Source organism: Coregonus lavaretus (genome assembly GCF_964263955.1).
Source record: "Coregonus lavaretus genome assembly, chromosome: 33".
Classification (NCBI taxonomy): Eukaryota; Metazoa; Chordata; class Actinopteri; order Salmoniformes; family Salmonidae; genus Coregonus; species Coregonus lavaretus.
In genome coordinates this window covers 18,415,591-18,442,285 of record NC_140020.1, presented here as the reverse complement: position 1 = coordinate 18,442,285, position 26,695 = coordinate 18,415,591, and the positions used below count along the sequence as shown (strand labels likewise).

Genomic DNA, 26,695 nt, shown 5'->3' with positions numbered 1-26,695 from the left:
ATACGAAATGGGTGAAAACTAGGTGAGTTAAGTGCATATTTTTTTGCCAGTCGACGGATTTATGGTCGTTAAATGCGTTTTATTGGGGGTAAAAAATTGTTTTGCTCTGTTTTAGCCTAGTATTTAGTAGCTACTAGGTATACAAGCCTATACTATATAGTTCCTGGTAGTGGCAGTGACTTCAGTAGCTACAACTATTACTAATGGTAGTGGCAGTAACGTTAATGATAGTAATAGGGCTGTCATAGGCCTATGGTAGGCTATGGGGTAGTTATAGTAAATTACTGTATATTTGGGGTGGTTTATAGGTGTGGAGTTACTGTACTGGGTTATAGTGGGTAGCACACACACAAAAGTAAACCACTATCATCGGGTCTCTGGCTAACATTAACCACATCTAAAATTATCTCGATAACAAATGGCCACTGACTACTAGGTGACAGGTCAATCACCAATGTGACACAGCAGATATGAGAGAACAAAAATAAAACACTCATATGACAGCGTATGACATTAGCACAGGGGAGGGACATCTGAGGCTAATCAGAGAGAGGGACATGATGTTGCGTTAAAGCAAGACTTTGAAGAAAAGGATCAATACATTCATAGAAGGATTTGAAGATATAACCTAGAGACTTTTTAAAAGGGAAACAAATATTGTAATAAGAGCAAATATGCACAACCATTTGATCCAGTGTTTCGAGGGCTTTCTATTAAATTTGTGTTACATAAAGGAATTTTTTGAGCTCATTATTGGAGCAATCTTTTACCTGTTTGAGGCCCTTGTGCGTCTGTTCATCCAACCACCCAGAAAGGACGTGGAAGGGGAAATAGTGTTGATAACAGGGGCAGCCAATGGCATTGGCAAACTGATAGCCAAGGAGCTGGGTCGTCGTGGGGCTACCTTGGTCCTATGGGACGTCGACTGGGAAGCTCTTGATGAGACAGCCAAGGAACTTCGCCAGATACTGGACATACGTGTCTATGCCTATGCTTGTGACTGCAGTCGACGGACTGAGGTGTATAAAGTTGCAGACCTAGTAAGGTGGTTTGTTCTATGTTTGAATAAAACCTGAGATAACTTTTGGGCCAGTCAACTTTTTAAATTTGCACAATAATTTGTATCATAATGTGAACACTGTGTGTAATTGGTAATATCATGTTTAACAGGAGAAAAAAGTACCTTGTCCGCCAAGCACTGTGTGTGATTTGATGTACACTTTGACTCACCTGCTGATTCAACAGGTAAAGAGGGAGGTGGGGGATGTTTCCATCTTGGTGAATAATGCAGGAGTAGTGACAGGAAAGTACACCTTCACAGAGGCCCCAGACAACATGGTGGACAGAACACTGAGGGTCAATGTCGCTGCTCACTTCTGGGTAATTGAGCTTGTAATTTCTGGGGAGGCAAACAAAACTATCCAAACATTATTTTATTGAGCTCCTGAGTGGCGCAGTGGTCTAAGGAACTGCATCGCAGTGCTAACTGTGCCACTAGAGATCCTGGTTCGAATCCAGGCTCTGTCGCAGCCGGCCGCGACCGGGAGACTCATGGGCGGCGCACAATTGTCCCAGCGTCGTCTAGGGTAGGGGAGGGAATGGCCGGCAGGGATGTAGCTCAGTTGATAGAGCATGGTGTTTGCAACGCCATGGTTGTGGGTTCGATTCCCACGGGGGGCCAGTATAAAAAAAATATGTAATCACTAACTGTAAGTCGCTCTGGATAAATGACTAAAATGTAAAATGTAAATGTTATTTAAGAGTTGATCTGTATTCTGTATGATGATCCATACATTTCTCTCTGACATGAATCTGTACAGACATACAAGGCTTTCCTCCCTGCTATGATGTCCAGGAACCATGGGCATCTTGTGTGTGTGGCCTGTCATGGAGGACTGTTTGCTATGAACGGATTAGCAGGTGGGTGAATCCTCATGTGGGTCATTTACACTATTCGGAGTGAGCCCCGCTACACAACAATATTAGCTTCTATCCATAGTGTTACTCCACAGAATTCAATAATAATTCAATTACATTAATATAACAGAAACAATTATTGTTGACAGACTACTGTGCAAGCAAGTTTGCAGCTGTTGGATTTGCTGAATCCATTGCCTTAGAGATGCTTGTCCTCAAGAAGGAGGGGGTCAAAACTACTATAGTATGTCCTTACTTGATCAACACAACCATGTTTGGAGGATGTCAGACAAAGTAAGTTATTCCTATATGATTGCCCCCCTCGGGTAACTAAAACGGGCAATAATGATACTCGTGCAATTTCTAGCTTTTCCCTTGTTGTTTAGGTGGCCGTCTTTTCTGCCCATCATGGACAAGTGGGATGCAGCAAAGATGATTGTTGATGCAATCCTGAGGGAGAAGATGTACTTACTGCTACCATCCAGTCTGTACTTCCTCATGGCATTAAAAAGGTAGACATTAGTTCCATACCTCAGTAGTCTCTTTTCTTTTTCCCAAGGCATTTTCACTTGTATCAGAAGCTCAATGGTCAGTCACTGAATCCAGGGATTGATACGCCACACCTAATGACACCTGTCGTATGGGGAGAATGTAACAGTTTTGAAGTCTCTACCACTGAGTTACTTTATACTCTAGAATAGTCAACTTATTGACTTGAGATCTCAAGTGCATTTTCTTTTGTTTCAGCTTCATGCCAGCTAAGTTGGGCATCATCTTGGTGAATTTCTTTGGAGGATTGGATTTAATGGATCGATTTAGGGGAGTCCCAGTGCCCATTCTGCCCTACAAAAAGCCTCTGCGCCAAAGATATGACAGCATTGGTGAACCACAGAATGCAATAGTCTATCACAACTAGCTAATATAAGAAGAAAACTACTGCAGTATTGCATTGAATCATTTAGGAGGACTTTGTAAAGGAGGTGTTGAGTTGGGGTCTGTTAGGTGATTTGTAAAACAATCCATCATACATACAGATATTCATAAGTAAGTAAAGCGTACATTAGACTAGCCTACACAAATCTCTTGAAATCCTCATAGGCAGGCAGGCAATGGCACTGTACGCAAATAGCCTATTTTGAGAATGTTTATCACAGCTAAATAAAAACATACCTCCATATTATTTAATACTTTGATCTATTGTGTGAAGTGAATCAACTGAGCCAACTGAACAAACAGCACAAAATCATCATTACCATGATTCTGGGTGCCAGTCTTCAAAGGAGCAAAAGCCAGTCCTTTGTGATTGTCCCCTCCCTGAACGTGCTTACGCTCGTTTTTACGCTCTATGTAACCACGGTGAGGTCGCTAAAAAAGTTCCACACTGCTAAGCGGTATGGACCCAGTGTTCAGTTTTCGACAGACAACATTTCGATGCATTTAACACTTTCTTTTGTTTGCAAATAACATAATAATTTGTCTTCGTTTTAATGTAGTAATTTGTCAATGATTTTTTTTGCTCGTGTATCTCATTAGCATATAGCCAGCGTGTTTCACGTGGGCAACAATTAAGGAACTGAAGCATCGATCAGACCAAAAAGCTGATTATTGCTTCTCATAATCGAATCGAAAATTGTGTTGATTCTGTACAATTACAGTATTGACAATTTGTATTTTAAAGAATGGCAACCCTGATTTTAGAAGATGGGACCACCTTCAAGGGCCGCCTTTTCGGGGCAAACGCGTCGGTATCTGGTGAAGTTGGTAAGTTGTATTTTATGAGGAGAAAGCAAATTAGCCCATTTATTCGCAAAATCTGTCTAGCTAGCTAGTTTTTATAGAATGATATCATCATTCATATTCTGATTGGTAGCTATATGTTACCCACAAAGTGTACTTTTATAGCTAAACGCAGCTCTTCACCCAACTGTCGCGGTTGTTTCGCGCTAAATGTTTAAGTTTGCACAGTGGTGCAGTCTTTACTGCGCGTGCCTTCCAATCCAGAACATACTATTTGACAAGCTGGCACTTGGGCCCTGTGTTTTGCGCAATAATGTGTCATTAAGGTTGTGTCCTGTATTTTAAACCTTATTCAGAAATTTGAATTAAACCAAAAATTAAAGTAATTGTCTGAGAATGGTGCTGGACCATCTGACGTAAAAAGAGAAGGGGACAGTTTGATGAAGAAGCTTTAAATAAGGGTTAGAATCCAGGCATGCCACATGATTGCGCAAATCACAGGGCCCTACCATAACCTCCGACTCCTTCATTCATCCCTATTTCGGTCAGTGGCGCAACTCAATTTGACCTACTTATAAACAGATGTTTCTCCTATGCCCTATAAAGCGTTTGTTGCTGTACCATGTCTCGTAAATTATAATGGATATGTATCTAGCATTCATTTAGATTGTAAGATCCATTTCTTTCAATATAATTACTGAAAGATTGGGTAATTCGATTATGATTTTATGCTCCCCTCACAAATTAAATTTAGCCAGTAAGAGTTTTGCTATAATAAATGGAGCTCAGTGCAAATGTCTAAAGTTCCAGTATCATCACCTTTCTCAATGTGCCAATCCTGAAATGTAGCACTTTTCACTGATTTACACTTTGCTATGAAAACTGAAAAGTTGACCAGATGATTGTTTGTTTTCCAGTGTTCCAGACAGGCATGGTGGGCTACCCAGAGGCCCTGACTGACCCGTCCTACAGGTGTCAGATTCTCACCCTCACCTACCCTCTGCAGGGCAACTATGGCATACCCAAGGATGAGAAGGGTGACTTTGGACTCAGCAAGGTGGGTGGAGTTGGCTAGTAGCCAGTGTTTCACAGAAGCTTCCCAACAGAAATAATAGGTGGAGAAAATAAATATATTGACCCCAAGCTCCTGTTTGACTGTAATGTTAAATTCTGTTTTACATTTAAGTCATTTAGCAGATGCTCTTATCCAGAGAGACTTACAGGAGCAATTAGGGTTAAGTGCCTTGCTCAAGGGCACATCAACAGATTCTTCACCTAGTCGGCTTGGGGATTAGAACCAGCGACCTTTCAGTTACTGGCACAACGCTCTTAACCACTAAGCTACCTGCTGCCCCTCAGTGGTTTGAGTCTTCTAAGATCCACGCTGCAGCCCTCATCGTAGGAGAGATCTCCCAGAACCCCAGCCACTGGAGCTCATCCATGTCTCTGGACCAGTGGCTCAAAGAGCAGGGCATCCCTGGCCTAGAGGGTCAGTAGAGTTATCATTCTAAACATCCTAATACTGTATCAAATGTTGTCTGAATGTGTTTTGATATGGTGCTGCTTACAGTAGTGTGTACAATAGAGGTTGTAGTTGATGCGCTTGCTGTGATACTGTAGGAGTTGATACCCGCAGTCTGACCAAGAAGATCCGTGAGAAGGGAACCATGCTGGGGAAGCTGGTTGTGGACGGAACGCCGGAGGCCAACGTTCCATTTGACAACCCTGACCAGAGGAACCTGGTCAAGGAGGTGTCCATGAAGGTAAGGCGTTGCTATGTTTCAGTTTGGTCCTGTCACACTTTTTTTAGTGTTTTGATCCTAAAACGTCCTAAATCAAATGCCAATGGTTTTGTGTGGATTACATAACGCTTATCACATTCCAAGTCCGTGAAAAGTCTAATGTTTTGTCTCTCACCACAGTAGATAAGCAGAGGCTCTTTTTTCTCATAACTAATAAGTGCCTTGTCTGTCTGTGTGTTGAGCAGGAGCCCCTGGTGTTCAACCCCAGTGGTACTATCAGGATCACAGCAGTAGACTGTGGCATTAAGTACAACCAGATCCGATGCTTGTGTCAGAGAGGGGCCTGTGTCACCGTGGTGCCCTGGGATTACCCACTAGACAGCACAGGTTAGTCACAGGTGGTTACAGCACTGGGTTTCATATACAATTCAGAAGGGCACTGTACCATCACTCCCTGTTCCCTTGTTTTCCCTTTTCTCTCACCTGCCTTGATCTTTACCTTGGAGCTTCTGACCTGCAAAGTTGAGTTTCAGCCACAGTAGAACTTTATGATATAATATGTGAAATAGTTTGTATTGTAATATTTGTTGTTGCTATGCTGAAAGAGATGTGGTCCTTTTCAGATTTTGATGGGCTGTTTATAAGCAACGGCCCTGGGGACCCCCAGTTCTGTAAGGAGACCATAAACAACGTGAGGAAGGTGGTGTGTGTGGACAACCCCAAGCCTGTGTTTGGTATCTGCCTGGGCCACCAGCTTCTCTCCCTCGTCATCGGAGCAAAAACCTACAAAATGAAGTTAGTACAGGGATAGGGTACTAAATGGTAGTTGTGATTGGTGTCACTCTCTCTCTGCCTCCTCAGCTCTTAAGTTCTGCTTACTCTGTCTTTCTTTTGCTTCAAAGAGGACAGCCAGTGGTGCTGGCTGTTGGTGCTGTTATTTGGCTCCCTCCCTCAGATGTCAGTGTTTCCCAGGGCCCCTCTTTATTTATCTGGGAGTGTTCTGGTGTGAAATGAGCTTTTCTGCTTAGCACAGCAGTCTGGATGCAGCCTAATGCATTGCTGAGGTGCTGGAAAGGCCTGGTTTGTTTTGGTAAGACTCCTGGGATTGTGACTTTGTTAGCGTTCCGTTCGTCCAAGGCCAGATGAGATGCCAGCTTCCTTTTGTCCCTCTGGAAAGTTTGGCCATGCAGCTGTACAGTCAGTGGGTGGAAAGCATAACAGTTGACAGGGTTTATAGCGAGACCTCTGCACTGTTTAGGTGTCAAGTAAGGATTCTGCAGAATATAGGCCATTTAAAGAATAGAATTAGACTAAAACAACTCTGTGCGTCTGTTTTTAGGTATGGAAATCGTGGCCATAACCAGCCCTGCATCCACAAGGGCACGGATCGCTGTTTCATCACCTCTCAGAACCATGGCTTTGCTGTGGACCCTCTCACCCTGCCTCAGGGCTGGGATGTACTCTTCACCAATGCCAATGACCAGACCAGTGAGGGCATTGTGCACAACACCAAACACCTATTCAGGTACAACTACAAATACAAACTCTTGTGCAGCTTCCAGCCTTTCATCTTGTTTAATTGGGGAAAAAATGGTAGTCAACAAAATGACCCTCCAAGATACAGGAAATTGATATCCAGATATTGTTTTACCCGTGTCATTTCAGTGTCCAGTTCCACCCAGAGCACATGGCAGGCCCCACTGACCTGGTCAGTCTGTTTGATGTGTTTCTGGACACAGTCAGAGACTACAAGGAGGGCAAGAGTGGCAAACCAGGTTAGATGTGCATTCATCTCCTCAACACTTACCTCTGTATTCCAATTGTAGAATATAGTAACGTCTCTCTCTCCCTCCCTGCAGTGAAGCAGAGACTGACGGAGCACCTGACCTACCCTGGTTCTCCCAAGCCGGAGGAGTTTGTTCGGCCACGCAAGGTCCTGATCCTGGGCTCTGGAGGCCTCTCCATCGGACAGGCTGGGGAGTTTGACTACTCTGGCTCTCAGGTGAGACACACTGCCAACACCAGTGAAGACCTAACAGCAAATGCCATGAGCCGTATAATTCAATGTTGGTTCTCTAATTTAACAGTACTTGAACTAATCAGACACTTGTCTATGTCCAACACCCCCCCCAAGGCCATAAAAGCATTGAAGGAGGAGAACATTCAGACTGTGCTCATTAACCCCAACATTGCCACGGTTCAAACCTCCAAGGGACTGGCTGACAAGGTCTACTTCCTGCCTCTCACCCCAGAGTACGTCACTGAGGTAAGGAAGGACATTGCTACCTGCGCCATCCTCCAGTCACTCATTTCAGATGAGTGCTCAACAAGCAAAGCGTGTGCGTTAAAACTCTCTCAGATACTCAGAACTCAGGCCCCGTGTAGCTCAGTTGGTAGAGCATGGCGCTTGCAACGCCAGGGTTGTGGGTTCGTTTCCCACGGGGGGCCAGTATGAAAATGTATGCACTCACTAACTGTAAGTCGCTCTGGATAAGAGCGTCTGCTAAATGACTAAAATGTAAATGTAGAACTGATAGTAGAGAAGGAGCCCGTTTGTCCCACAAGTTGTCATTGAAATTCATTCATTCATTCATTCAGGCAATGAGTGAGAACTGACCATCTGCCAAATTTCCCCTGTCCAGGTGATAAAGAATGAGCGTCCAGATGGGGTCCTCCTGACCTTCGGGGGGCAGACTGCTCTGAATTGCGGGGTGGAGCTGACCAAGAGGGGGGTCCTGGAGAAGTATGCGGTGCGTGTGCTGGGGACGCCAGTGGCCTCCATCGAGATGACTGAGGACAGAAAGATCTTTTTGGAGAAGATGGAGGAGATCAATGAACATGTGGCACCCAGCGAGGCTGCTCTGTCTGTGGAGCAGGTAAGGAGAGGGGCTTGGGACAAATGTCTCACTCACTCCCTCTCACACACACATTGACCCATACCCAAACGATACAATTTTCTTCCTGATTTTCACTTTATTAATGGGTTAGAACCATCCTTTTGATCTATTTGACTACTCTGGGCTTTTGCTGTGTGTATATTTACATGTTCTTTTTTTTCTGTGTCTTAGGCGGTGGCGGCTGCAGAGCGTCTTGGCTACCCTGTCCTGGTGCGCTCTGCCTTTGCCTTGGGCGGACTGGGCTCTGGCTTTGCCAATAACAGTGAGGAGTTGACCTCTCTGGTGATCTCTGCCTTCGCCCACACCTCCCAGGTCCTAGTGGACAAGTCCCTGAAGGGCTGGAAGGAAATCGAGTATGAAGTGGTCAGAGACGCCTACGACAACTGTATCACCGTAAGTAGAGGGACGACACTGCATGTGACTGTATTATGGATAATATTGAGAATGTATACATTGTTTACAAATTTGTTACTATGTTATTATGCATTTGACTGTATTACGGCTACTATTTAGAGATTATACATCGGAGTTTAAGTGTGAAGCCTCCTTATCAATGGAGACGCAAGATCGAATGTGATTAAAGTGTTGAGTGTGTTCATCTGTCCTGTAGGTATGTAACATGGAGAACATTGACCCTCTGGGTATCCACACTGGGGAGTCCATCGTGGTGGCGCCCAGTCAGACTCTCAACGACTATGAGTACAACATGTTGAGGGACACCGCCATCAAGGTCATCAGACACCTGGGCATCGTGGGAGAGTGTAACATCCAGTACGCCCTCAACCCTGAGTCTGAACAGGTAATAGTCCGTACTGACATTGTGAATCATATTCGGATAGTTTATACTAGTGTTAAACCTCTGAAACGTGTTCTGATATTTTACAATGTTTATACTGTATAGCAATCTAAATGGGTGTTTCTGTGCTCTAGTACTACATCATTGAAGTGAATGCCCGTCTGTCTCGGAGCTCAGCTCTGGCCAGTAAAGCTACAGGATATCCCCTGGCCTACGTGGCTGCCAAGTTGGGTCTGGGCATCCCTCTACCTGTCCTCAAGTGAGTTTGGACAAAAGTCAGGTTAAGAATTTAATTTGGGCATTTATCTACTAATACCAAGGTTGTAACCAGTCCTGGTAATGTTTCTGCTCTTGTCCAGGAACTCTGTGACCAACCAGACCACGGCTAACTTTGAGCCCAGTCTGGACTACTGTGTGGTGAAGGTCCCTCGCTGGGATCTCAGCAAGTTCCTCCGTGTCAGCACCAAGATAGGCAGCTCCATGAAGAGCGTGGGTAAGAGGATTTGGAGCAGCAGAGTGCCTTATATCTATAGAGGCAGATGATTCTACCACTTGGTGGCATTGCAGGTTTACATACTAAGGGATTCGTTGGTTAATATACTTTTTGTCTGTGACCTTGTAGGTGAGGTGATGGCCATTGGCCGCAGCTTTGAGGAGGCCTTCCAGAAGGCTCTGCGGATGGTGGATGAGAATTGTGTGGGCTTTGACCACACCATCAAACCAGTGTCTGACGAGGTAAGCTCAGTCAGCACATTTTTACCTGGCTTTTTTCTCTTGGCTTCCTTTTATGTGAACTGTTCTGACATGACTCTGTCCTGTGGTCTTACAGGAGCTGCAGACCCCGACAGACAAGCGTATCTTTGTGCTGGCAGCTGCTCTGAGGGCAGGCTACACAGTGGACCGCCTGTACGACCTGACCAAGATCGACCGCTGGTTCCTCCACAAGATGAAGAACATCGCGGACCATGAGAAGGTGCTGGAGTCGTACAACCAGGACGAGAGCGCCATGCCTCTGGGGGTGATGAGGAAAGCCAAGCAGCTGGGCTTCTCAGACAAACAGATCGCCCTGGCTGTGCAGAGGTACTGTTACTGTGTTACTTGTCAGAATGGTAGCCTGCTATTCACACGTGTTTCAAAACATTTAAAAGTTGAGTCTGTTACATTAAAAAAATCTCATAGAACCTATACAGAGTGAGATAATCGAGATTGCTGTTGACAAAACTTGACTTGCTCTTCAGTGATGATACGATGACGAGTCGGAACGGGACACAGGCGATCTCTGGGGTCACTGGGTCAGGGTCACATTCTGTGTCTCTAGGTTCAGTTCCCTTGAGCAGCGTGTCCTTCAGTTGAAGACATCGAGGCATTTGTCTGAGAAGGGCTTGATTGATTTGAAATGTCTTTTTTAAATGAGCTTGTCGGACCTTTGACCCTGCATCTCTCTCCAGCACGGAGCTGGCGGTGAGGAAGCTGCGACGTGATTGGAGCATCTTGCCGGTGGTGAAGCAGATCGACACTGTGGCAGCAGAGTGGCCAGCCCACACCAACTACCTGTACCTGACCTATAACGGTACAGAGAGTGACCTGGGCTTCAGCGAACCCCACGTAATGGTGATCGGCTCCGGAGTGTACCGCATTGGCAGCAGTGTGGAGTTTGACTGGTGTGCTGTGGGCTGCATCATGGAACTCAGGAAGGTATGATTATTTATACTTTTTACAGAAGAGCTCTCAATAATAATAATAATAATATTATGTTGATATTGTCATGATTTGCTAATTTGCTGTGTTTCCCCCCAAGATGGGCTATAAAACCATCATGGTGAACTATAACCCAGAGACTGTCAGCACAGACTACGACATGTGCGACCGCCTCTACTTCGATGAGATCTCCTTTGAGGTAAGAATGCTCGACTGATGGCATGGTCCTAACTCACTTTCTTTCAAACATTTTATTTTGTAGTTTTTCTTCATACAATATATGGCAATCACCAACATTCAAAGGTCCTAACTTACTTGATCTAATGCTTTTATCTCATAAGCAAAATACCTCAACACCTCTCCATCAAACCCTGTTTAATGCATGGTATGTTACTATTCCCATGAACATGGAGCTCCATTGTCGCCTCCCTTCCTCCAGGTTGTGATGGACATCTATGAGATGGAGAACCCAGAGGGAGTGATCCTGTCCATGGGGGGCCAGCTGCCCAACAACATCGCCATGTCCCTCCACAGGCAGCAGTGTCGCATCCTGGGCACCTCCCCGGAGTTCATCGACTCTGCTGAGAACAGGTTCAAGTTCTCCCGCATGCTGGACACCATCGGCATCAGCCAGCCCCTGTGGAAGGAACTCACAGAGATTGAGGTCAGCACAGAACAGGGCTTCTAATCTGTTTTGAATTTCAAACCAGTAATGAAGAGGTTAAAGGTCTTGGTTGCAGATGAGTTGATGAGCAATGCTATTGTTTTGATCTTAAGTTGGATGGAAATTGTGAGTTTTATGTAATATTGTATCCTCCCCTCCCAGTCGGCTATGAAGTTCTGTGAGACCGTGGGCTACCCGTGTCTGGTGCGTCCCTCCTACGTGCTGAGTGGAGCAGCCATGAATGTGGCGTACACAGACAGCGACCTGGAGAAGTACCTGAGCAGCGCTGTAGCCGTGTCCAAGGAATACCCCGTGGTCATCTCTAAGTTCATCCAGGAGGCCAAGGTATGACTCGGTAAATGCTTGACTACACAGATTGCAATGCCTTACTGCTTTGTCATTAAAGGGATAATTCACTTAAATAAATTACATTTTCCTTTATTTTGAATTTGTAAGAAAGTGGATTATACCTTTTTTTAAATATCCAGTGAGCCTCTAGTTTGGACCTGACTGAAGTCTCTCTCTGTCTTTCAGGAGATAGACGTGGATGCGGTGGCGTGTGACGGTGTGGTGATGGCCATCGCCGTGTCAGAGCACGTGGAGAACGCCGGGGTGCACTCTGGGGATGCCACCCTGGTCACGCCCGCCCAGGACATCAACCAGAAGACCATGGAGCGCATCAAGATGATCGTCCACGCCATCGGTCAGGAGCTGCAGGTCACCGGGCCCTTCAACCTGCAACTCATCGCTAAGGTAGTCTTTCTAAAGGACATTTTGGAGTTTCAAATCAGAGGTTGACGATCAATAACACGTCAAACAGATAATCAGTCTCTGCTGGATTTCCAATGGCTGTCCTCTTGTTGCCTTTAATTGCAACAAGTGTGTTTTCTGGACAGGATGACCAGTTGAAGGTGATCGAGTGCAACGTCCGAGTCTCGCGCTCTTTCCCGTTCGTCTCGAAGACGCTGGGAGTGGATCTGGTCTCCCTGGCAACACGTGTCATCATGGGAGAGGAGGTGGAGCCTGTGGGCCTGATGAAAGGAGTGGGCATCGTGGGCGTCAAGGTAACAGAACAGACAAGTCTCTACAACAACCATTTAATACTCTAGTTTAATTACCTACACCAGTGATATTCAACTATAGTATTACGGGGGCCAGATTTGAAAAAGGTTATTTGCAGGGGGGCTAGACATTTTCTCCTAAAACTGGTATAAAAAACACTTTTATTAAAATGTTAATGTTGCTAAAAGTTCATTTTAAGTGCTTTAAGATTAGCCTAATTCAGTGCATACAATTGTTTAAATAATGGAACACATTTGTACTTATAACACAGTTGACCTGCATCACATTTAATTAGTTTCTACTTTCCTGTCTATTATACTATAGCTTCATCTTTGGTTTTTATTTACACATAGGAAACCTTTTATGCATGGCATATCTTAGTTGACTAGCTTTTGCGGACTCTCCACCCCGCATCAGTAGAGAACAGGTCCTATAACCAACTGCACCACCTCTGTGGGGACTTAAACTCATCAAATCTTGTTGCAAAGTTAGCTTTCCATTTATCTAAAACTCCGACATCACGGGAGTCATCTGTAGGCTCATGATGATGACTGAATATATTTGCGCAGTAAAGGGAAATGGAGCGTTTTGTTTGGCCTCAAATCAGAGAAGTGTTTTATCCCTAACCCTGTAGTCCCAAATTAAGTCCATTCAATTGATTTGAAGATGTCACAAAAAAACAAACCTATGATACGAACTCTTCATAAAACATGTGTTGGCTTTCTTGTCACGGCGAAAAGCCACGATCTCCCTAAGCTCACATAGGCTGCTCTCTTGAGATCACTATTACCCTTGCTTAGCCACCGAACATCATGATGTAAAAGTAGATCATGATGCTCAGCAGACTACTAAACAAGCAATGTTGCAGGCTAGATGTTAATCGGATGAAGTTTATGATAGCCATAACTGAGTAATATAATAACGCTCTGATCGGCTGTATCTGGTATGTTGGGTGATAGTGATTGACAGCACTTAATGGGCGGGACTACAGGAAAACAGATTCTCCCATTGGAGAATATTGAATGAGGGCTCCTTTTGACACATTGGATTTTTTATGTAATGTTCAGAATGGATCTAAGGTCCATTCTAAATTGATAAAGGTTCCGGATCTGGCCCGCGGGCCGCCAGTTGAATAGCCTTGACTTACACTAACAACCTCCATATGTTTGAATGTGTCTTTCTCTCTCTCAGGTCCCCCAGTTCTCGTTCTCTCGTCTGGCCGGGGCTGATGTGGTTCTGGGGGTAGAGATGACCAGCACTGGGGAGGTGGCCTGCTTTGGAGAGAACAGATACGAGGCCTATCTGAAGGCCATGCTCAGCACAGGCTTCAAGATCCCCAAGAAGAACATTCTGCTTTCCATCGGCAGTTATAAGGTGACTACAATGAGATATGAATGCATCTATTGCTAATCTACATGGAAATTCATTTTGAGGCTAGCGCTACATAAATGTTCCTTGCTTGTTTCTAGAACAAGAGTGAGCTGCTGCCTACTGTTCAGGCTCTGGAGAGTCTGGGCTATGACCTGTATGCCAGCCTAGGGACCGCTGACTTCTACACTGAGCATGGAGTCAAGGTACATCACATCTAGTCTGAGTGGGCACGTATCCACTTCTCAACAGAGTATAACCTTTTTTCCGCCTTACACGGTTTCCAGGAAAGATGAGCAATTTTCAATTCACAACGTCATTTTCAATTTACTTCCTGAATTTGACTGAATTAAACTTTACGTACTGTCTTCAGGTGATAGCAGTGGACTGGCCGTTTGAGGAGGAGGAGAGCGACTGCCCCAACAAGGACAAGCAGAGGAACATCTTGGAATACCTGGAGGACCACCACTTTGACATGGTCATCAACCTCTCCATGAGGAACTCTGGAGGCCGACGCCTCTCCTCCTTCGTCACCAAGGGTTACCGCACCCGCCGCATGGCCATCGACTACTCAGTCCCCCTCATCATTGACATCAAGTGCACCAAGCTCTTTTTCCAGGTAGGTTAGTTAGGGGGCTGTGATGGGATGTCAGCCACTGATTTTTGAGCTAGCGATGATTGACTGCTGAATATCCTGATTGAAGTGTGTGCTGCTGTGATTGTAGGCGTTGCGTCTGGTTGGAGGTTTTCCGCCCGTCAAGACTCACGTGGACTGTATGACATCACAGAAGTTGATTCGCCTGCCTGGTAAGCAGTAAGCGCCGTAGGCTTGGGCTGTGACTAAAAAGTGAAGGCTGTTAAAACTTAAAATATCAATCCCCCTGCTTTCTTCCTGTATTCAGGGAATACATGATGGCACCTTCAGTCAACCTGTGGAACTACATTGTTTCTGAACAGTACTAATTGAGTCCCCTCTCCCTGTGTCCTGTGCCAGGTCTGATAGATGTGCACGTCCACCTTCGGGAGCCGGGTGCCACTCACAAGGAAGACTTCTCCTCGGGCACAGCGGCTGCCCTGGCAGGGGGCATCACCATGGTGTGTGCCATGCCCAACACGGCACCCGCCATCATCGACCCCAGCTCCCTCACCATGGTCCAGAAGGTAATGAGAGCATACTTGGTCATTTAAGACATTCGCCACTGAATATTACAAATAAATTGGTTTCAGACATGAAATGATGCCTGTTTTTAAAATGGACCAATGCAGTACTTAAAGGTTTACTCACTCACTGTTGATCTAATTTTTTGTCCCTGTTGTCTCAGCTTGCCAAGGCAGGGTGTCGCTGTGACTATGCCCTCTACGTCGGGGCGGCTTCAGACAATGCTGCCATCTTGTCCTCCATTGCCAACTCCGTCGCTGGGCTGAAGATGTATCTGAACGACACCTACTCCACTCTGAAGATGGACAACGTCTCACTTTGGATGGAGGTAGGAAACTTATCAACTGACTGAATGATGTCCTTGATTGATATCATTCACAAGTGTTTCTGTTGATCTGAATGCTTTCTCTTTGTGTGAACTAGCACTTTGAGAAGTGGCCCAAGCACCTACCAATCGTGGCTCACGCAGAGAAGCAGACAGTGGCAGCCATCTTGATGGTGGCCCAGCTGTACCAGAGAGCTGTTCATATCTGCCACGTGGCCAAGAAGGAGGAGGTAAGATGGCCGCCTGGAACATCACATGCATACAGATGGAGCACTGCTTTGGCTTTGTGTTGCCCGTTCATTGTCTCCAGAGTGAATGAGGTGTCAACCAAGGCATACAGGAACCTTGTAGTTGTCTTTTTTGGAAGGAGTCATCACTGATTCCTTTCATTTAAGATAAACTGCAAGAACACACGGCTGTAGCTAGTTAGAAGAAAAAGGATAAAGCGCTGCTCTTATGTTCTAAGATAAGACTTTGCCTACAAATGTGCTTTGTGCCATTGAAATGATTAATTATAAGCCAGAAACAGACCAGAACACACACAAGATAGTATGTCATGAATTTGCTGAGTAATGGTTGGCATCTCTTCCATCCTTCCCTTCCCCCAGATCCTGATCATCCGCGCAGCCAAGCAGAAAGGCATCCAGGTGACGTGTGAAGTGGCGCCCCACCACCTCTTCCTGTGTGAGGAGGACGTGGCGCACATCGGTGACGCCCGGGCACAGGTACGCCCCATGCTGGGAACCCGGGAGGACATGGAGGCCCTCTGGGAACATTTGGACATCATTGACTGCTTCGCAACCGACCACGGTGAGGGCTCCATTAACCCCAACCTTCCACATACTGTATCAGTTTATCATTCAATACTCAACTTGTAACCATGTTGGCATACAACATTCTTGATAATATTTCTGTATGTTTTGGCTAACAGCCCCCCATTCAGTGGAGGAGAAGAACTCAGAGAAGCCCCCCCCAGGCTACCCCGGCCTGGAGACCATGCTGCCCCTCCTCCTCACCGCCGTCAGCGACGGGCGCCTCACCATCGACGATATTATCAAGCGCCTGTACGACAACCCCCGCAAGATCTTCTCCCTGCCCACACAGGACAACACCTATGTAGAGGTAGCTACAGACACACAAATAAATCTTTTAGCATGTAAAATGGGCAACATGGCATGGATTTATTCCCCTTGGGCTACCACATTGAAATACAAAGAGTGATTGAAAAGAGACTAAATGTCTTGGCTTTTCAAGACAATTTTTGAGGTCTAAAGACCTGCTGTCTCCCACCAGGTAGACCTGGAGCAGGAGTGGGTCATCCCCAAACACATGCAGTTCACAAAGTCCAAGTGGACGCCCTTCGAAGGCATGAAGGTGAAGGGCAAGGTCCGCAGAGTGGTGCTCAGAGGAGAGTTGGCCTACATCGACGGACAGGTGCTAGTCCCTCCTGGCTATGGGGAGGATGTGAAGACTTGGCCTGCACCCATCCCCATCCAGCCCCCTGAACCTGTGAAAGAAGTCCCACAGGTACAGTCCCACCCATTTCCGCTCCGCCCTTTCACATAAGTGTGCTTCGATTCAACCAACAGTTATGTGATGTAGCATACTAGCAGGCATTGGCCGTGACCGGCATTTGCTCTTGTGTGTCTGTGTGTGGCAGACCCCAGAGCACCCCCGGCTGATCCCGCCATGTGAGGGCATCCGTACCCGCGCCCCGAGCCCTCGCCGCTCTGCTGGGGATGGCCGCTACATGCTCCCGCCCCGTGTCCACAGGTCCTCCGACCCAGGCGTGCCTCCAGGTACTACAGCTCCCACAACCCCTTCTTTCCCCCCAGAGCCTGTTTGTCACTTAACTGAAGTTGCCTGGATGTTTTGTATTACACAGCTGAGCGCTTACTTGTTGTGGCAAAATGCTTTGTGAATATCTATTTCAATAAATTGGATATTCACTGTGTCCATCTATAGGTTTTAGGACAATACACACAAAATGGCGCTTGGATTTCGTTGGTAAACCTTTTTTTAGTCTGTATCTATGAACCCACTGATCATGTGATTTAAGCGCACCATATATAAAGTGTTTTCTGATAAAGCAAATCATTTAATGAGTCTCTACTGTAGGCAGCATGGTCATCATGACTGATTGATTGGCTCGTAAGAGGAGAAGTACATTTGCTGATTAAATGAGGTCTAAATATATGGCTCAACGTATAGCTCTGATGCTGAAGACCGTTTGGTCGGCCATTTGCTATGCTCCTTCACCCATTAATAAGACTGTTCAATCACAGCCACTATCGGATGATTTCAGTTTGAAATTAATGATGGCAGTTGTTGATTAACGTTTGATTCTCACATTTTTTAAAGATTCATGTCACTGTCTTTTGTAAGAAACAATGGCTGGATGAAATGATGCTCAATGCCACAATCGCAAACGTATTAATAACCCAAATGATATTAGCGTTTCATATCAGTATACTGGCTAATTCCTATAGTATTGTCTAAATTACCATAGTTTTGTGTCATCCCTCTAACACTTGTGTTCTAACTTTTTGTCATGATATTCTAAGCAGCTGAAGATTCAAGGGGAAGAGCATTTGAAGAAGGTTTAAGAGAAGGTTTGAAGCTTGATTTAGCGCAGCTCAGCTGTTACGCATAATACTAACCTCTTGCCCATATCTGCTATCTTTGAGGCTGTTTCGCGTAATTCTGGCAATGCATTCCAATGGAGTTATACTGGTAGTTGCTTTGGTGAACACTTGTATTGCATGATTGGTTGTAGAGCTGCTAGAGAAATGTTGGAATTACATTCCTGCCCGTTAGATGCTGCACTACCCATGTCGCTTTGCTTGGAGCAGACTGCTTTCCTAACGCTTGGATCATTTAGAATGAAAAAGCGACAAACTTGCTTTGAAATATGGTGTAATCAGTGCTTTTGTTGGTTGCGTGTCATCCTCAGGAAATAAAAACGACTGCAATCCTTTTTGGAGATGCTGCTGAACTAATGAATATTAACACACATTACATTTCTCCTTTGGTATTTGAAGTGTTTGCTGTTTCTCTGTCCCCAGAGATGGCCCATTCAGCTGGGGACGGCTACAGCCATCCCCCTCCACTGGCCAGGATCCTGTCCCCCTGGGCTGAGGCAGGGTTGGGGGTAGTGGCAGGTCAGCCCCAGACCCTGACCCACCTCCAGACCTCCCCCCTACTGCACCCCCTAGTGGGACAACACGTCCTCTCTGTCAGGCAGTTCAGCAAGGAACAGGTACTCCACATAAATGGGAAGGATTTACTGAAGAACATATGTGCTGTTAATTAATTTTCATATCAATTTTCATAAATGTATGTAAATTGTAAAGTATTTTGTCTGTGTTTTTCGTTATGTCGGACCCCAATAAGACTAGCTGTCGCCATTGGTGTCGGCTAATGGGGATCCTAATAAATCAAATCAAAACCCTTTTTTTCTTTTCTTGTGAATCTATTTCAGATCTCGCACTTGTTTAACGTGGCCCATACTCTTCGCCTGATGGTTCAGAAAGAGAGAAGCCTAGACATCCTGAAGGTAAGAGTTCTTTCAAACTCTGATTAATCTAAAGAACAACAGTTCAGTAACACTTAGCGATGTACCGATTTTACTGATACGCGTCGGTCCCCGATTTCAAATGTTTAAAAAAAAAAGACTGCATTGGTCTGCTGACCCCAAACCGATCCAAAAGTAGCATGCATCGGTCAGAAAATCGATTCAAACGTTCAGAATCCCTGATTCACAAATTTGTTTTGCTCATATTTAGGGCTGTGACGGTCATGAAATTTTGTCAGCCGGTTAATATCATGCAAAAGTCTTCCATTAATTAACATAAACAGGTTTAGCATCTCCAGGCTTCCACGCATACAAGCCGCTGATGCGCGCCTTTGGAACATCTACATTTAAAAAAGTCTCATTCAATTTTAATATATACCATCACAATAAATCCATTATTTACGTTAGTCAGGTCTAAAGAAACATATTCTGTTCTACTGAAATGCATTTTGTTCATTTCATGAGTTGGCCTACTGTAGGCCTATGTTATCTGGCTATGCTCCATGCCAAAGGCTGTAGGCTTGTTCATTTAGCTGACAAGATATGCTAATAAATCCTGTGCCATTATTTTATAGTAAGAAGAATATAATTTCACTTAGCTGAATAAAATAAAGGATATTTTTCCCATTATAGAGCGACTGCACATTTGAAGTGGCTATGTTGAGCGTAAAAGTGATCATTTGAAACAGGTCCTATATGCTAGATTTAGTTTTTTGGCAACTTCAGTTGTGAATGATACAAACCTTAAAATGTCTTAGAAATCAAAACCTATACAGGCTGCATGGTATGACTACAGGCTATTGATTTTGAGAAAGTAGCAAAAAAAGCTTGCTCTCTGTTCCTTGCCTTAGGCTGCACAGCTGTTCTATCATCAATCATATTTTCACCCATCAGACTATTCTCAATTTAATCTTGTCTTTACTAATATGACAAATTTGTTTCGATTTAGAATGGCCCATTTATCAAATGGGGAGGGGCAGGGGGAAAAATACATGTAATCTGTATGCACTCGAATGGAGGCTGCACTTTCCCACCGGTCCGTTTTGTAGGTTACATTGGTTTTATAGCATGTGCTTAATATGAGCTGCTGAGAAATAAATATAAGAACACTTATTTCACTCAACGCATCAACCACTGTTGGAGAAACATGCTCTCGCTGCCCCGACAGGTGATATTCCGCCCAAACTCTGTATGCCATGGGCTCTCCAACCTTTTTCCTGCAGCTACCCAGTGCTTAATTTGGGAAACTAGGTGAAATCGGTTCGGGAACATCGATAGTACCGGTAACATGTTTTCACAACAAAACATATTTCACTAAACTGTTGACAGCCCATCTGCATGCTCGAGAAAGGAATAAAGGAGTGCGAGGAGGAGATGGAAATGCTAAAAGTAATGTCACCCAATTTAATTATGAAAATATAAAAAATGCCCCATTTTTACTAGGCTATTCAAAATAAAATACAAATTCACTAATTGTAGGCTAACTGTAAGCCGCCCTGCACAATCAATGAACCAACAGCATCGCCTAGGGCTATACGTTCTCTCCCAGACTCATTGATATACATTTTGGGGCGTAGCATAAGGTAACCGGTCCATCCAGTATGCGTAATAATACAGTCCGCACTCAAAGGCGATTACTCGAATTTGTTTAATTTTGGAGTATAGGCTAGACCAATTATGTACCAAAGACCTCTTAAATCAGTTTTATGTTTTTCTGCCATGCCTAATATGTGGTAGGCTATGTATTGTATAACATTCACAATCGTGTAATTTTAATTCAGTTTTTTTTAGGGGGGGGGGGGGGGGCTTGGGCTCATAAGCCTATGCAAAAGCTCTAATATGCATATATATGGGTGTTTTGAATTAATCATCACCTTAGAAAGCACTATCCATTTCGTTGTTAGGCTTTGAAACAACATCCACAACCACCATGTTTTACACTGAATTTAAAATGGGTTCATTTGATATTTTTGTCACTGGCCTACACACAATACCCCAAAGTGGAATGTCGTTTTTGAAATGTTTACAAATGTATTTAAAAATGACTCAACACATTTCAGCTTTTCAATAAGGATTCAACCCCTTTGTTATGGCAAGACTAAGTTCAGGAGTAAAAATGTGCTTAACAAGTCACATAATAAGTTGCGTGGACTCACTCTGTGTGCAATAAGTGATTTTTGAATGACTACCTCCTCTCTGTACCCCACACATGCAATTATCTGTAAGGTCCCTTGGTCGAGCAGTGATTTTCAAACATAAAGACAAGGGAGGTTTTCCAATGCCTCGCAAAGAACGGTACCTATTGGTAGATGGGTACAAATTTAAAAAGCAGACGTTGAATATCCCTTTGAGCATGGTGATGTCATTAATTACACTTTGGATGGTGTATCAATATACACACATACACAGTCACTACAAAGATACAGGCGTCCTTCCTAACTCAGTTGTCGGAGAGGAAGGAAACCGCTCAGGGATTTCACCATGAGGCCAATAGTTTATTGGCTGTAATAGGAGAGAACTGAGGATGGATCAACAACATTGTAGTTACTCCACAACACTAACCTAATTGACAGAATGAAAAGGAAGCCTGTACAGAATAAAAATATTCCAAACATGCATCCTATTTGCAACAAGGCACTAAAGTAATACTGCAAAAAATTGTGGCAAAGCAATCAACTTTTTGCCTGGAATACAAAGTGTTATGTTTGGGGCAAATCCAATACGACACATTACTGAGTACCACTCTCCATATTTTCAAGCATAGTGGTGGCTGCATCATGTTATGGGTATGCTTGTAATCGTGAAGGACTGGGGAGTTTTTCAGGATAAAGAAACAGAATGGAGATAAGCCCAAGCAAAATCCTAGAGGAAAACCTGGTTCAGTCTGCTTTCAACCAGACACTGGGAGATGAAGTCACCTTTCAGCAAGACAATAACCTAAAACACAAGGCCAAATCTACACTGGAGTTGCATACAAAGAAGACAGTGAATGTTCCTGAGTGGCTGAGTTACAGTTTTGACTGGAATCTACTTGAAAATCAATGGCAAGGCATGCAAATGGTTGTCTAGCAATGATCAACAACCAATTTGACAGAGCTTGAAGAATTTTGAAAAGAATAATGGGCAAATGTTGCACAATCCAGGTGTGGAAAGCTCTTACAGACTTACCCAGAAAGACTCACAGCTGTAATTGCTGCCAAAGGTGCTTCTACAAAGTATTGACTCAGGGGTGTGAATACTTATGTAAATGAGATTTCTGTGTTTCATTTTCAATAAATTAGCTAACATATAAACATGTTTTCACTGTCGAAAGAACGTATACGAGATGCGCTTCATCCTAGCTTAAACGAAAAAGAGGAAATCAGAACCTTGAAGGCTAGAAAATCAGAACCTTGAAGGCGATTCATCCTGAAACGTAAGCCTATTGTTTGCTTGTACCATAAATAAATACATCGGATTTACTGCTTTAGAACACTGCTTCTTTTTCTTTATTCTCTCAGATAGTCACCAGTTAAAGGTACCTGGGTTATGGATTGTTTTCACTGTCATTATGGGATATTGTGTGTAGATGGGTGAGAGAATTTTTTGTTTAATCCATTTTGAATTCAGGCTGTAACGCACAACAAGTGGAATAAGTCAAGGGGTATGAATACTTTCTGAAGGCACTAACTGTTGACAGTCATTGATCTACAAGTCCTTTTGAATGCCAAACTACCCCAGGGAATATCAGTAGCTTAGTCAAACTGTGCCTAGCTTTGCACGCTGACTAACGTGAGGTAGGCGGCCTGTTACTGATCTTTCACGTGTGCGGCACCTTCAGCATTCGAATGCTAGAATGGCTTGTGGGATATTAGGCTTTATTAGTTGAGTGACATCTTATGTAATTTGCTAGGTTATTGTTATCTATGCACTGTTGGAAATTGGGTTTTACCGGAATAAAAGTAGGCTACCGGAGACTACTCATCTGGCTGTAGGCTACCTGCTGAATGGGGCTTACAATAGATTTTATTTAGATTTTCAGGTTCATCATTGGCAATAGTAGTTTTGCTTTAAACAATTGGTGTATATGGTCATTTTTAGACATGCAGTGTAAAGTTGATAATTTCATGACAAGGACAGACAATCACTGCGAGGTGCACTGCATGGCCAAAGCGGGAGGGGAAAGGAATCTCATTAATAACTTCCAAGTGGTCAAAACCATTTGATTTTGAGTTTGGGATGAATGCCAAAGTTGTGCTATACACAGAGTGTACAAAACATTAAAAACACCTTCCTAATATTGAGTTGCACACCCTTTTTGCCCTCAGAACAGCCTCAATTTGTCGGTGCATGGACTCAACTAGGTGCCGAAAGCGTTCCACATGGATGCTGGCCCATGTTGACTCCAATGCTTCCCACAGTTGTCAGGTTGGCTGGATGTCCTTTGGGTGGTGGACCATTCTTGATACACACGGGAAACTGTTGAGCGTGAAAAACCCAATAGCGTTGTGATTCTTGACCCACTCAAACCGGTGCGCCTGGCACATACTACCATACCCTGTTCAAAGGCACTTACATTTTTTGTCTTGACCATTCACCCGCTGAATGGCACACATACATAAAAATAATTCTTTAACTTGTCTCCTCCCCTTCATCTACACTGATTTTAACAAGTGACATCAATAAAGGATCATAGCTTTCACCTGTTCAGTCTCATGGAAAGTACAGGTGTTCCTATATGTTTTGTACACTCATTGGCTATGTCAAAGCTAATTTGTAAACAATAACTATTGGTACATTAGTAGCTCAAACACTTAGTCTGCAAAAATGACAAGTTAATTATTGGGTGACGGGGGGGGGGGGACGGGGGGGACAAAAACAGGCTACAGGCTACATTGCCCCCCCTTATCTGGTAGTGGCGTGGTAGATGCCTAGTCTCCCTTATGGCTCAGATCAGGTGCCTACATAGTACATACACCATAGACATATGTCATTTACACACACAAGCTCCATCAGCAGCAGATTTTAGTATGGAAAATGTGTGTTTATGCAACAAATGTTAGTGCATCGATTTGTTCTCTAATAAATCCGAATTGCGCCAACTCGTTTCAAACAAAAATGTATCGGAGCCCGTGTATCTAGATGCGGATCGAATCGTCTTGAAACGGAAAGATGCACATCCCTAGTAATACTCAGACAAGCTGTGATTTGTCACAGTATAAATTGCAGGAGAGAAACTCATTTCAGAGTAGCCAGTTGGGCCGTTCCATAAAGCCCACTTGAGTGTCACCCAGGGTTTGAGTCATCAGCAGGACCTCAGGAGGTAGCATGACTAGTCTCTGCTTTATCTCTTGGTTCCATCGTCCCTGGAGTGAGATGAGCCATCGTCCTTCAGCTTAAACACATAGGAGCAGGTGTGCTGTTAAAAATAACAACAAAACAACTTCTACCAGTCCCATCGGAAATGACAAATCACATGGTACTTGACATCATTAAATCCAGACGACAATACAAGCAGCACCTGCCACTTGTGTGCGTCTATGCCTAAAGATCTCATAGAACTAGTTTTGCCACTCGATCAGTAAATCTCTGTTATAAGAATATGGAAATGCTGGGTGCCCTGAAATGCCCCAATGCCTGTTGGCCGGAATGCTGAGCTCAGAGAAATGTTGTATACTAGTCTGTATTATTTGTCTTAGACCCCTCTGTGTGTTGCTCTCTCAGGGTAAGGTGATGGCGTCCATGTTCTACGAGGTCAGCACGCGCACCAGCAGCTCGTTTGCGGCGGCCATGCAGCGTCTGGGCGGCTCTGTGGTCCATTTCTGCGAGGCCACCTCCTCGTCGCAGAAGGGCGAGTCTCTGGCCGACTCGGTCCAGACCATGAGCTGCTATGCTGACGTCCTGGTGCTGCGACACCCCATGCCAGGGGCCGTAGAGGTGAGCAGGCGTGTCGATACGCCGTGTTACAACTTCACTTGAAAACGTGCCCTGTCATGGTCATTAGGCAAGCTATTCTGAGAAAACACTTTGAAACAGAGGCGGTACCACCTAAACACTGAGCGCATCCCTTGTATCAGTTATTTTGTGAGAAGCTGCACTTGCTGTATCTGACACATTTATCGCCACCTGTAGTCTGCAGCGAGGCATTGCCGGAAGCCAGTGATCAACGCTGGGGATGGGGTCGGGGAGCACCCCACTCAGGCCCTGCTGGATGTGTTCACCATCAGAGAGGAGCTGGGCACGGTCAACGGCATGACGGTGAGACGAGCCCTCACACACATCTCCCCTTTTATTGTCTTTATGTTCTGACAGTGTTTTATATGAAATGGAACTGTAAGATCTGGAACTTGACTGGGTATTTTCATTTCTAATCAGCGCTCCTTGGTGATGGCGCCCTGCCTTGTAAGTTAACATGTCCAGACTGGTCTGTCTCTATCTCTGTAGATCACTATGGTAGGGGACCTGAAGCACGGCCGCACAGTGCATTCCCTGGCCAGGCTGCTCACCCAGTACAGGATCACACTGCGCTACGTCGCCCCAAAGAACCTACACATGCCCTCCGAGATCATCGACTTTGTGGCCTCCAAAGGCATCAAGCAGGTGGGGGGATCACAAGGGCCATTTGTGGTAGAGCAGATGGCTCTGAATCTAAATCTCAATGGCACGGACTGCTAGTATGTAAGTGTCCTTTTCATATTGTATGCACTACATAAAGCACTAAACTATGTCCTTGTGGCTGTGCAGGAAGAGTTTGAGAGCATCGAGGAGGCACTGCCTGACACTGACGTGCTCTACATTACCAGGATCCAGAAGGAGAGGTTTGCCTCAGAGGAAGAGTACAAAGCGGTAAGGATGGGATGGAATGGGGGATTGACTCACCTGATGTGAGGCTAGCCTTAGCGTTTGATCAGTGCTAAAGGACCCTTGTGTTTTTTTTCCTACAGTGCTTCGGTCAGTTTATCCTCACCCCACACATCATGACTGGAGCCAAGAGGAAGATGGTGGTGATGCATCCTCTACCGAGAGTCAATGAGATCAGGTATGGATGTTCCCCTAGATTAGAATGCATCTCTTTTAATTATATCTCCTTTGATTCACTAATGTTTGCAGTCGTGTGGCAAATTCTAATTAATGACTTAAGTGGGATGACTGTGTCATGTTGACTTTCTTTCTTGCAGTGCGGAGGTGGACACTGATCCTCGTGCTGCCTACTTCCGACAGGCTGAGAACGGCATGTACATCCGCATGGCCCTCCTGGCCACAGTGATGGGTAGATGAGGTGTATATAGTGGACACGCCACTGTTTGGACCGCAAAACCAACAAGGACCAATTTGCGGAATCGATAAGAGTGAGGTGGAGCCACTAGTGCTCACAATAATCAAACTGCTCCAACAGACTCTACACAGTCACGTTTGGTGTGTACTCCTCTTGAACCCTGGTATTTCTCCACCTCTCCCAGAATGAATTCGTATTATCAGTTAACAACAATTACTGTTTTGACTGTTACATGTATTGTTTCATCACTCTGAATACAATTTTTGGGAAAGATGTTTCATAGAACTGATATCGATATGTAGTTCATAGAATACTTTATTTCTGTATCTCTGTTGACTGGAGTCATCTGTGGTGTTTATTGTATGGGGAAAGGAATACATGCTGCTCATCAGAAGGTGGAACCATTGCAGAACATCATTTTTATGCAAGGGAATTGTTAAGCTGATTGTTTGACTATTTAGGTGCTTTATAAATAATATAAAATGTCAACACTTTCTCAGA

At 44.6% G+C, this 26,695-nt stretch overlaps 2 protein-coding genes across 4 annotated transcripts; both read left to right on the top strand.

Annotated features, from left to right (window-relative positions):
- Window positions 1–575: 575 nt before the first annotated feature.
- Window positions 576–3,100, top strand: LOC311108282 (epidermal retinol dehydrogenase 2). Its single transcript, XM_084150904.1, has 6 exons — window positions 576–1,040; window positions 1,246–1,380; window positions 1,821–1,920; window positions 2,067–2,211; window positions 2,304–2,429; window positions 2,665–3,100. Exons 1-6 carry the CDS (start codon window positions 675–677, stop codon window positions 2,831–2,833), a joined length of 1,041 nt encoding a protein of 346 aa, XP_084007030.1. The 5' UTR covers window positions 576–674; the 3' UTR covers window positions 2,834–3,100.
- Window positions 3,101–3,322: 222 nt separating this feature from the next.
- Window positions 3,323–26,683, top strand: LOC311108628 (multifunctional protein CAD-like). Of its 3 annotated transcripts, XM_084151304.1 has the most exons (44): window positions 3,323–3,678; window positions 4,572–4,711; window positions 5,014–5,143; window positions 5,275–5,417; window positions 5,642–5,783; window positions 6,020–6,191; window positions 6,736–6,921; window positions 7,062–7,171; window positions 7,256–7,398; window positions 7,531–7,662; window positions 8,039–8,272; window positions 8,465–8,686; window positions 8,904–9,092; window positions 9,224–9,348; window positions 9,449–9,582; window positions 9,712–9,824; window positions 9,919–10,169; window positions 10,538–10,784; window positions 10,888–10,986; window positions 11,227–11,451; window positions 11,614–11,796; window positions 11,986–12,204; window positions 12,348–12,515; window positions 13,705–13,887; window positions 13,983–14,087; window positions 14,255–14,500; window positions 14,607–14,688; window positions 14,876–15,042; window positions 15,204–15,368; window positions 15,464–15,595; window positions 15,974–16,175; window positions 16,297–16,487; window positions 16,659–16,892; window positions 17,026–17,164; window positions 17,331–17,372; window positions 17,933–17,977; window positions 18,431–18,624; window positions 18,847–18,921; window positions 24,643–24,855; window positions 25,051–25,176; window positions 25,363–25,518; window positions 25,663–25,764; window positions 25,863–25,957; window positions 26,097–26,683. In XM_084151304.1, exons 1-44 carry the CDS (start codon window positions 3,597–3,599, stop codon window positions 26,194–26,196), a joined length of 6,783 nt encoding a protein of 2,260 aa, XP_084007430.1. In that variant the 5' UTR covers window positions 3,323–3,596; the 3' UTR covers window positions 26,197–26,683. The 3 variants fall into 3 exon arrangements, with proteins under 3 accessions (XP_084007430.1, XP_084007431.1, XP_084007432.1); XM_084151305.1 differs by lacking the exon at window positions 17,331–17,372 and having other exon boundaries at window positions 17,930–17,977; XM_084151306.1 differs by lacking the exons at window positions 17,331–17,372; window positions 17,933–17,977.
- Window positions 26,684–26,695: the final 12 nt, after the last annotated feature.